The sequence below is a fragment of the Episyrphus balteatus genome, chromosome 4 (genome assembly GCF_945859705.1).
Source record: "Episyrphus balteatus chromosome 4, idEpiBalt1.1, whole genome shotgun sequence".
Classification (NCBI taxonomy): domain Eukaryota; kingdom Metazoa; phylum Arthropoda; class Insecta; order Diptera; family Syrphidae; genus Episyrphus; species Episyrphus balteatus.
The window spans coordinates 80,828,454-80,840,517 of record NC_079137.1 but is presented as its reverse complement, the minus strand read 5'-3'; the positions used below and the strand labels follow the sequence as shown (position 1 = coordinate 80,840,517).

The 12,064-nt window shown below is 26.1% G+C and overlaps 1 protein-coding gene across 1 annotated transcript; it reads left to right on the top strand.

The window, feature by feature from the left end:
• Positions 1-928: 928 nt before the first annotated feature.
• LOC129920105 (protein charybde-like) lies at positions 929-10,095 on the top strand. The gene is made up of 4 exons (XM_056001303.1): positions 929-2,382; positions 5,588-6,308; positions 7,228-7,338; positions 7,475-10,095. The coding sequence occupies exons 1-4, from the start codon at positions 2,307-2,309 to the stop codon at positions 7,557-7,559; spliced, it is 993 nt and encodes a 330-aa protein (XP_055857278.1). The 5' UTR covers positions 929-2,306; the 3' UTR covers positions 7,560-10,095.
• The last annotated feature ends 1,969 nt before the right edge of the window (positions 10,096-12,064 follow it).

Below are 12,064 nucleotides of genomic sequence, written 5' to 3'. Positions count from 1 at the left end.
AAAACAAAAAAAAACTCATTTGACACAACATCATATGGGATATGTGAAGCAGAACCGAAGGAATTATGTAAAACAAGAAAAGAAAGAAGTAATACACAACAACGAACAAAAAACAAAAAAAAAAAACTGAACAAATAATCAGAAAAAAAAAAAAACTCCAAATGGTCAATCAGTGAGAAAAGAGACAAAGGCACACAAAACACATGACAAAAAAAAAACACACACACACACTCTGGGAGAAATGAAGAAAATGAAATCGAAAAAGGGGGGCACCGGGAACTTCTCCCCTCCAAACACCTCTCTTCAACCAACCAACCAACACTTCATCCATCCATCCTCATCCATATAGACCATACAAAGGGAAAACTGCATGTACTTCCCCCTTCACTGAACCACACTACCCCTTAAAAACAAGCCTTTTCTATATACCAGATTTGAGTCACGTACACCACATTTGCGGTCCAAATTCAAAAGAAGCCCCTGCTTGCTAGCTCTACACATAATCTACGTCACACACCGAAAAAAAAAGAGAAATCTCAACCAACCAAGTAAATAACAGTGAAAAACTGACAAAACACTGAGAGAAAAAGAAACATGTACAAAAAAACGAAGAGAAAGAGAATAAAATATCAAACACATATGTTTTTCCTACGGCCGGCAAAATTTCATCTTCTTTTCTTCTTTATATACCAAAAATCAGAGAGAGAGAGAGAGAGAGTAAAAAATCAAAAGAGAACCATCTACTAAAACATATGTTTTCCACCGTTGTTGTTCGGCTAAAATGTTGACACTGCGCGCCACCTGGTGTCTATTTAAAATACTTAATACATGTTAGTTTGTGTGTGTATGATTTTGTTCAACAAGAGAGCAAAGAAGAAGTATCACAAAATGGAGGGGTTGTAGGCTATATAAAGCCGAAGCAAACAGCCGGCCGGATAGTAGCTTTTGAACACTGCTGATATTCGTATCTCGTTTGCAAGAAACACTTGGCAAGAGACCGAGACGACCGCAGGCAGAAAATATAAACAATACAAAAAAAAAAAAATAGACTTTCATATTCAAACAACAACAAAAAAAAAAACCAACTCAATAGATACTTTTTTTCTAAATTTACACACAACCAATCATCAAATTTTTACGAGATCCCCAAAATTTACAAAACAACGTCAAAAAAACCAAAACCTCCAAGGATCTCATTTCTCTTAAAAAAAAAACAACATAAAACAGATATAAAATTCTGCAAAGCCAAAAATTCTATTTTTGAAGCGATTTTAGACACGAAACGTGAATTGTACCAAAACGGATATCAGAGAGCGGATAGAAAAGTTTAACTTTTTATTATTTTTTTTTTACACTCAAAAAAAAAAAACAAGTGTTTTCCACCAACCAAAATTTCAATTTGTGTATTTGCTCGCTTTATTTTGCAAATTTTATTGATTTATTCACTCTTTTTTTTTTTTTGCTGGTAACAAAAATTTCAAACCCAGCAAAAAAGGACACTCTAAAAACCGGCGGTTCCGCGGCAACAGGATAAATGAACAAAAAAAAAACCCCAATCACCAAATCTCAGAGATAAAAAGTTAATAAATCAAATTTAAAAATACACAAGTGATATGCAAGTGCTGTGAATTATAAAAAAGATACAAAAAAGAAATATGCAAAAAAGCTGAAGAGAAGAAAAAAAAAAAAAAGATATTCATTCGTTCAAAGAGCTGAGATATAAAAACGGACTTCAATTTTTTTCTAAAAAGAATTTGTCCGCTAAAGCTTAAAAGATATATTAAAAAAGAAAAAGAGATATATATTATATATATGTACATGTTTTTTTTTAAATTTAATTTGATTAATTTTATAATTAATTTCGTACAAGTTTAAGTAGTTGTTGATTATTTTCCAATTTCAAAAATAAACTCTTTTTTGACTATAAAAAAAAGAGAAAAAAAACTCTGTTTTAAAAAAAAAAAATATTTGTCGAGCTGAGAGAAGTAAGAAAGAAAAATTGTGCTTTTCCCCAAAAATAATATGTGTGTGTGTGATTGTTTGTGACGCTAATACCAACAACAACAACAACAACCAACCAAAAATCTCGGTAAACAACCATAATTTTGATCTCTGTCAAAATTGAGAACACAAAAAGTTCGCGCGTTGTCAATTCAATTCAAAAAAGGAAATTATCTCCTTCGACGTCATCTTTGACAGAAGGCAGAGCAGCAAGTAGCAGCAGCAATCCAACAAGAAAAAGCAAAAATAGTGATACTAGTAGTAAACTTGTCAAAATTGACGAAGTAGTTTTCGAAGAATTACTCATGAAAATGGAAGTGCTCTCTGTGCAAAATCAATTTCAAGGGCAATTCGGTGTCATAGGGTCAACTAAAGTTAAAGGTGAGTTTCTATTACATTTTTTTTTTTTTGAACAACCCTTGTTACTATCCCACTTTACCCCTTTTTTTTTTTAAACTTGGAAATCCCCTCTCAATTTGATACCAAACCGGCATGATGCAATGTAGGGTACTCTTTTTTTTTTTAATGTTTCTAAAGTACATGTGCATCTCTGAGGTGCTGCTCCATGTGCTGATGAAATATTTGGAGAGAGTTGCAATTTGATTGCTCTTTTTTTCTTAATTCTCCAAAAAAAATTAGGAAAAATTTCCATTCTATCCTTTCTGACAGCCAACTCTTTTATATTCCACCCATCGCCACCTACTTTCCCAATTGGGATTTGTCTTCTTCCTTTCTTCCTACTTTCCTGTTTTTCTCGGGAAGAAGAAAAAAAAACGGCTGATATCCCAGCTGTGTGGGCACCTAACTCAGCTGATTGCTTCCTCTTTGCCCTTTTTTTTTCTCTTTTTTTTTTCTTTTATATCTGTCAAAATTTTGTATGTACCTTCTTTTTGGAGAGTAAAAAGGAAATCAATTTTATATTTTCTTCTTTCATTTAATTTTCTTATAAGAAAATATAGGTACCTTTTTTTTTTCCTTCTGTATTATATACTTGATTAGGTAAATAAGAAAGTTTTTTTTTCACTCTCTTCAGTCATATGGTTTCACAGCTGATTTTGTGTGCTCTTAAAAATATGTGATTTCTCTCTCAATATTCATTTGAGTTGAGAGAGTTAATTTTTTGTTCCTCCTTTTTATTTGTAATTTTGCCTTTGCTGCTCGTTCATCTTTCAATTTGGTTTGGATGGATATATAAATGGTCTTTTGCAACAAAAAACAAAAAAACTACACGGCCGTATCTCATCCAAAAAGCAAAAAAAAAAAAAAAAGAAGAGCAAGAAAAACCTCTGTTGCTAGGTGAAGAAAATTATGTGTATGATGTATAGATTTAGTTAGATATGTGTATATCGAAAATTCTGGAAAGGTAGATAGATGAGTTGTGGTGTGTGCTGGTGGGTTGGATTTTCAGTTGGGGGAGGTAGAAAAATCAAGGAAAAACTCATATTTATGGCACACAGCAGAGAGAAAGGCAAAAAGTAGAGGAAAAATGTTGAAAGTAAATGAAGAAGAAGAAAATTGAAAGAAAAAAAAACAGGTACTACCGCGATTTTCGTCGTCGTCATTTTTATATCTTTTTCTGTTTCGGTGTCAGTTTTTTTTTTTTCATTTTTTTGGGATAAAAGGGCGAGAAAAGATAATTTTTTTTTTTGCAGAAAAAAAAAGAAAAATGAGGAATTGGATTGAGGGAGTGGGAGATTTTATTCTTCTATTTTTTTTTTTGTATGAAAAAAAAAGGAATAGCTTCTAAATGAATGAATTTATAAACGAAAAAATGAGTTTTCGAGATATAAAAATTGTTTGATGAGGAGATTTAAAAGAGAGAAGTCGGAAAAAGGGGGGAATGGATATTTAAAGAGGAAATAAATTTAAAGATTGATTGACATAGTTTTAATTTTTTTACTTTACTTTTTGTTGAATGAAAAATTGAAGATTTTAAAGATTAGAATGGAGTTGATAATATTTTTGGTTGTTGGGGGGCGCTGATAAGGTGTTTTTGATCAAATTAATTTTTTTCATTTTTGCAATCAGCTGATGAGGGCAGTTTTTGAGGTTGTTATCGTTTTTTTTTGTGATAAAATAAATAACAAAAAATTGCTTATTTTTGGTAACTACAAATACAAATACTTGCGACTCATTCGAAGTTGGTTCATTTAGGTTTGAAGACTCGTCAGTGTAGGACCTTTGGTAGGTGCGAATTTTTTTTTTTTTTATTTTTCTTAGATAAAATCAAATTGTAAAATGAAAAACCTGGATATTTATGAAAAGGGATAAGAATTTAGGAACAATTGGAAATTAGGATTTTATTAACTATTTTTTAATTTAATTTTAATTTTGTTTGTAATTTAAAAACATTTTTTTTTTTTAATTTTTAATTTTTTTTCTAAACCAAATTCAAAATTATTTTATTTATTACCTTCTTTGTTTTGCTTCTTTTAGTTCAGATTATTAAAAACGCATCTTTTTACTTTAGAAAATTATTATTTAATAATCTGAACTAAAAGAAGCAAAACAAAGAAGGTAATAAATAAAATAATTACATATAAAGTTCAACATAAAAAACAAATAAAATACAAATTCAAAATCATTAGCTATCTATCAGAGCCACTTTTCATTAAGTTAAAATTATTTTTTTAGCCACAATTTTCAAAAATTGAGTTCAGTTTTTGTGTTTGAAACATTTTCTTTTATAAAAAAATTAAATTTGGAAAAATGAATTCTTTTCGTTTTTATCTTTCAAGATTAAGTTTTCTAAAATTTTTGTACACTGTAACAGTTTTTAAATAAAACTTTCCAAGAATAATTTTTTTTTTCGTTTTCATTCTTCAGAATAAAATGTTTTACAAATTTCTAAATTTTTAGTTCAGTTTCCAAAATAAATTCCTCCAATTTTCTCAATTTTTCTGAAAAATTGGCTATCCCAGTTCGGAAATGTAACTTCAATTTTCCAATAATTTTTATACTGAATTGATAAAAGTTATGAACTTAGTTTTTCACAGCTTTTTTCTATATTAAACTCAAAAAGTTCTTCAATTTTTATGATTTTTGTAAAAGATTATCCCACTACTGTGATTTGTAACATCATTTTTCTAAAATTTCCTGCAAAATTATGAAGGAATTGAAGCTGATTCTCTTTTATTCTTTCTTTAATAAAAAATTATTTACATAAAAAAATTCTGTCTTTTTATCAATATTCCTGAAAAAAAAAAAGATTATCCCACTTCTTAAATGTAGCCTTTATCCAACACAAAATTTAAGCTCAGATTCTATCTATTCTTTATAATTTTTATTTAAAAAAAGAAAATGTGTCCGTTTATTCAATTTCGTTAAAGATTATCCCACTTCTGAAATATAACTTCATTTTCAAAGTCATTCAAGTGTTTGACTTAGTAAAAAAATCATTCCACTCACCAGCTTAATTTCGTAAATACAAAAATTAGCCACAAAATTAATCCAAAAAATTATTTTCAATATCGTTTCATTCCTTTCCTTTCCCGATTCCATAATAATCCTGACAATATTTTTGTATTTCCCCCTAAAATAATATAAATTTACTAATTTTAAAAAATATTTTTTCATTTATTTCTAGACTGGACCAGTCCTCTTACACCACCGCCATCTCACCACCACCACTATAGTAATAGTAATAATAAACAAAGTTCCATCGATATTGTCGACGGTCATCATCATCACCATCATCGTACAACAATGTCATCGCCACAGGCAATGCATAATTTAAATCTTAATCATCATCACCTAAATCATCATCATTTAAATCATCATCATCATCATCATTTAAATCATCACCTGCAAGCTACAACAAACAAATTATCTAGAACTAATAGGCAAACAACAAATTACAGTGATAATAATATTAATAATAGCAGTAGTAATATTACAACAAACGCTACAAATTTAAGTTCTAGCAATAATACATATAATACAATTACAAATAATAATGATAATTCAACCACCAATTCTAATAATATTACCACCAATCCCACCATCAGTGGTAGCCAAATAACAACAACAACAACAAATTCAACAACAACAACAACAAATAATCGTTACAATAGTAATTTAATATGTATGACCGATGATGATGCATCTGTTAATGCATTATCAATACGTTTGCAAAGTGAACTGCGTGCGGCTAAGAGTCGTCATTTAGCATGTACTGAAGTATCATTACCATGGGATTTAACACCTAGAATAGCAGCGGAAATTATTCGAGTATCGGAAAAGGAACCATGCGGCATTAGGGGTTGTACAATTTATATTGAATTTGAAGATGAGCCAAGTAATACAAGGTAAGTTTTTAATACAAAAAAAACTACTTATTTTATATCAAAATTATGTTCAGTTGAGAAATCTATCAAAATCTAATTGGTATAAATAATTGGTCTAAAATTATAATTGGTCTAAACAATTGGTATAATTTTTTAAATCTTCAAAATAATTTCGAAAATAAGTTTTCCCATCAAAATCTAATTGGTATAAATAATTGGTCTAAACAATTGGTATAAATTTTACAAATTTCCTTCATAACAATTTCTCTCTCTCTATTTTTGAAAAACAATTTTTTTTTCAAACTAAAAATAGCAAACTAAAAACAAACAACAACCTAAAGACAATTTATGCCAATAAGCTACAATTTATGAATCTAAATCAAATTGACCAAAAGACAGAGAAGCTGTGGGGGAATGAAGAGAACCCCTGTTAAGTGCACAAGTTAGGAGGTCAATAGACTATATAGGCAAAGATGATCAGTACATACAGACATTCAGTCAATTTAAACTTTTCTACTTTTTTTCTAAATTAACAACAACAACAAACTAAAAGCAGACTTTATCTATCTTTTCTGTGTGTCAATTGAAACAAAGCGCATAACAAATTAAATACAATTAATTTTTTTTTTCTCTACTCTTCGTCTATTTGACTTTGTGTTGTTGTATTTTGTCTTTGCTTTAGATTTCTCTACTTCAGCTTCATTGTGCTTATCAGCACAAACAAAAGGCCTCAACGGTCGTCGTCCATCGTTCCTTTTGTTTTGTTGTTCAATTAGCACTTTAAGAGTTTTTTTTTGTTTGTTTTAGAAAACTCTATGATTGCCTTTTTTTTTTGTGCGTGTGCCTATTTTTAGATAATTCAACTGAATTTTTTTTTTTCATTTTTTCTGTTTTTCTTTTCAAAAAATCTAACAATTTTTTTTATTTTATTTTTTTTCAGGCGAATTGCATCGATGAAAGTAGATCCTAATACAGTACCTACTTTTGAGCTGTATTTAACATTAAAACACGACAAAAGTGGCTGGACATCACTATTGCCGCAATTTATTAAGTAAGTATAACTTGAAAACCCATTTTTTTTAAAAGAAATCATTCCTAAACTTCTCAAAAATCCCCCCCCAAAAAAAAACACCATTTAAAACCCAAAAACTAAACAATTTTTTCTCTTTTTTTTCTTTTCTTTGCAGAAATCTTACTAAAAGCAGTACAATTTTGATAAGTCCTGACTTTTCATTAACCAAAAATAAATTGTATCACAGTTCGTCAGAGTAAGATTTTTAAAAAAATATTTTGTCACACACAACAAAAAAAACAAACACACTCATTTTTAAAAAGTATCACTACTATAATAAAAAATATAATAATATCTCCATCCTGACCCACTCTTTCTCTCTACAAAATAAAAAAAAAAAAAAAAAAACCATCAAAAAACAACAATAAGAGAAAATAATAATTTCAAATCCCTCCGAATGTTTATCTTATCTTATTACAACAAAAATAATATAAAATAATAACGCGCGCAATCAAAAAAAAACAAAACAACAACAAAGAAAATTAAAAGCTTTACTTGTTTTTTCATCATCCCCCCGATCAACGAAATAAGTAAAAAAAACATCAACAATAAACCCAGTTAAAATATATAAAATAAAATATCTTCTATATTATACAAAATACAACCCAAAAGCCATTCAGAGGCCGAATGAAAAAAACAAAAAATAAATGTGAAAGAAAGAAACAACCAACAGCAGTAACAACAGCATCAACATACAAAAAGTGGCAACACTTATTTGAAAAACAAAAAAAAACCAACAACAACAAAGTGAAAAAAAAAAAAAAAAAAATATGTTCAAGGTATTTTTTCCAATAAAAATCCTTAAATTTTCGTATTTTTAAGTATTATCATCAAAAACAAAGGTGATGTGATATTAATAATATTATTAATCTATAAAAAAAAAAACATTTTTTACATACAACATTATTGCATAAAACAAAAAAAAAAAATTATTAAATTATTAAGTTTCATTAAAAAACTTCTTCGGCTATTTAAAAAAAAAAAAATTAAATTCTAAGAAGCAATACCAACACACATTTAACAAAAAAGATATTCATTCTTTTCATCTTTTTTTCTCTTCTTCTTAGACATTTCTTATTTCGATTTTTTGATAAATTCGTTGTAATTTATTTCCTTTTTTTTAAAAAATTTTTTCTAATTTATAAAACTTTTTTTTAATTACTAAATTTCTGTTTTGTTACAGCAAAATAATACATAAATCGTATTAAATTAAAAAAAAAAAAAATATGTTGATTTATCTTTTTGTTTCGTGTGCTACTTTATCACCCAAGTAGTGGATCTTCTTAATTCTTCTTCAAAGAAAAAAACAAACAAAAAATCTATTTTTAAGAAAATTTTTTTTAAAAAACTAAAAATTTAATCGAAAAATAAAAAACCACTTACGGCATAAAGAAAACAAAAAAACAAAAAGAAAATGAAAACATAAATATGAAAAAAGTCATCTGTGTTATATTTTATAGTAATTATCATAAAAAATAATAAATATTAATTTTTTTTTAAATTGCTAGGTATTTAACAAAAAAAAAAAATTAAGAAAAAAATTGAAAAATTTAAAAATTACCACACAAAAAAAAACCGGTGTTTTGCGATAGAAATCAATGATTCTGTTTTGAAATTTAATTATTATTATTTGATTTTTTCTTTAAATTTAAGAATTTGTATGTGTTATTATTTAATTTAATATATTATATTTAATTAATTAATTATTATTATTATTTTTTTATGAAAAAACAAAATCAACTGTGCATGTTATAATTTTTTGTATTAAAAAAACAAAATCACTAGATGTTATTACGTTAAAATATAGTTTTTGTTCTTTTTTTTAAATTAAATCACAAAAAAAAAAAAAAAAAAAAATAATAATAACTTTTTATTTTGACATAGCAAAAGAAAAAGTGAAAAAAACGATCTCGAATTTTTATTAATTATTTACGAAAAAATAAAAAAAAAAAAAAATAATAATCTTATATATTCTCTCACCAAAACAAAAAAAAAAACACCTTTTCCACCAACCAACCAAACTTTGCCACCACACCAACTTTTTCTCTCATAAATTACCTTGATTTTTAATATATTTTTTTTCTCACCAAAACTTCGCGATATTCACCACTCACTATCACCACATTTTCTTAAGTTTTTTTTTGTATTTAATTTTTCTTCTTCTCTACAAACATGAAATCAAGAGGGCTGTTTTAAGAAATTAAAAAAATAAAAAAAAAGTTTATAACTAGGAGTAGTATAGGAATCAATTTTGCAAATGATAGGAACAAGCAATCATCCCCTATTTTCTTCCCTAAATCATTAACAAAAAAAACAGTATTTTTCTTCGATCAACGATTTATATTATAGCTTTGTGTCGTTGATAACAAAAAAAAAAATTGTTTTAGGGTAGAAATTTTGACCAATTTGTTGTAAAAAAAAATATTCCTTTCCACTTCATAATCTAAACAACTCTCTGTTTTCACATAAAAAAAAAACACCCTGTAAAAAAAATTAAATAATCATGTAAATCTGCTTAGGTGTATAGTTTATAGGGAAACAAAAATTTTTAAATTCTCAAGTAATGACTGATGAGCCGAAAAAATAAGTAAATAATTATTCAAAAACTCAAATTACTTACTCTCACTCCACAGGCAATTTTCAATAAAAAAAAAAACACTAAATAAATAGACAGAAAACAACCCCCAAACTTCCTGTTAGATACTTTGTGTAATGCAAAAAAAAAAAAATATTAAATTTTCTAAAATAAATCGTGTGTAGAATAGAATTAAAAAAAAAAAAAAAATCAAGAAACCAACCATTAATCAGTCATAAAATGTGATGTAGATTGTAGTATTTATTAAAAATATAAACAAAAATAAAAAATTTTAACCAATACCCAATCGGTTTTCAGTTAAAAGCAAAACAATTATGTGTAAAATAAAATTGTCAAAAAAAAAAACTCCTCTCTGTTATGTGTTATTTGTTTAAAAAAAAAAAATCTTAAATTTTTTTTGTGTGTGTAGATTTACTACTTTTTTTTCTTTAATTTAAAAAAATAAAATCATTTCAACATTATTTCATTCATCCCCTTTGTCATTTCTTTTTTTTTTTTGTTTTAATCTCATCATCCTCCCTATTTCTTATATCATTTTCTTTTTGTTTAAAATTTAAAAAAAATAAACAAAATAAAAACATAAAATCTCCCCCGCCAAACAAAACCAAATTCTTTTTGTAATTTTTCTATATAACATTAGCTTTAACATAAAAAAAAAAAAACAAAAAAAACTACAACAACACAAAAAACAATATTTAAACAATATTATATTAAATTTTATCCATTTTAATTCTTTTAAACAAAAAAAAAAAAAAAATATGTTATCTACACATATAGAAAAAAAAACCGAGAAAAAATATTACATAAAATTATGATAAATAAAAACCCAAGTATTTTTTAATATTAATTTTAATAATTAATTAATTTTATTTAAAAACAATTATATGATAATTTTTTTTAATCAAATATAATTTTTTTTTCTATATGCGAGAGAGACCATATTAAAAAGGATCTTTTTTTTTTAATTTTAAAAATATGATAATACACATTTAAACACGAAATAAAAAAAAACAAAAAAATAGCCCTTAAGTAAGATGTTTGAAGAAAATTACGAAAAGAAAAAAAAATAATTAATAATTATTAAATGTTACCAATTAAAAATAAAAAAAAAAAAAAAAACAAAAAGTATATATATTATTATAATATTTAGTAATGACTCTGATCACAATACGAGTTATCCCACCATGTGATTAATTAATGATTATTAAAAAATAAAAATAAAAATAAACATAATAATAACTACATACATACAACAACATCTACGTGATTTAGAATGTAAGATAATTCTCTTTTTATATATAATATAAAGATGAAAAAAAAAAAACAAATTTGGTGAAGATATAAAAGATGATGATGATGAAAAAGAAAAAAACAAAAACAAAAAATAAAAAATAATTATTAAAAAAAAATAATTTTTTGGTTTTTTTATTTAATTTTTTTTAATTTTTCAGTTTTTACTTTTGGTTGATATTTTCGTTTCTCTTTTTTCATTTCTTCGTTGGATTTTTTTTCTTTTGTTGGAATTCTTTTTTTCAGTTATTTCAGTTTCAGTAGCAGTTTTGATTTTGATTTGAGATTTTTTTGTTGGATATTATTTGTTTTGAGTAAGTATGATTTTTTTTTATTATTAAATAACTGATGTATGAAGGAAAAGCTTTTTATTCTGAAAGCTTTCTTTTTATTCTGAAGCAAAAAAAAGACCCAAGGATACTCCGAGACCGAGACCTCGATCAAGCGGGATAAAAAGGACAATGGGACTGTTAAGCTGTAAAGCTCTATGAGTTCAAGTTACATTGAAAGCTCTAGCGTAAATCCGATTTTAAAAAAGCGTTACAAAACGTAAGCTCTTCTTCAAAATAAATGCAATTTGTATAAAAAACTTCTATTTTCAAATGCATTTGGTTTGATTTCGTTCAAAATTCAAAAAGCTTCTCAAATTTGATTGGGCCTTAATTTTGGAAAGTTAATAAATCCATTCATGTTTGACTGAATAATTTGATTAAAATTAATGGAGAACAAAAAAAAATCAACAAAACGTGCTGATGTTATTTTGTTTTTTATAATTAAAACTTCAAAAAGATTCAATTTGAAATATACATAATTATATTC

What these genes read in the sequence shown, in the direction of transcription:
- LOC129920105 (XM_056001303.1), top strand. Translation starts at nt 2,307, where the DNA reads ATGAAAATGGAAGTGCTCTCTGTGCAAAATCAATTTCAAGGGCAATTC. An exon ending in GATGAGCCAAGTAATACAAG is followed by an intron (nt 6,309 to 7,227) that starts GTAAGTTTTTAA and finishes ATTTTTTTTCAG; the next exon opens with GCGAATTGCATCGATGAAAG. An exon ending in CTATTGCCGCAATTTATTAA is followed by an intron (nt 7,339 to 7,474) that starts GTAAGTATAACT and finishes TTTTCTTTGCAG; the next exon opens with AAATCTTACTAAAAGCAGTA.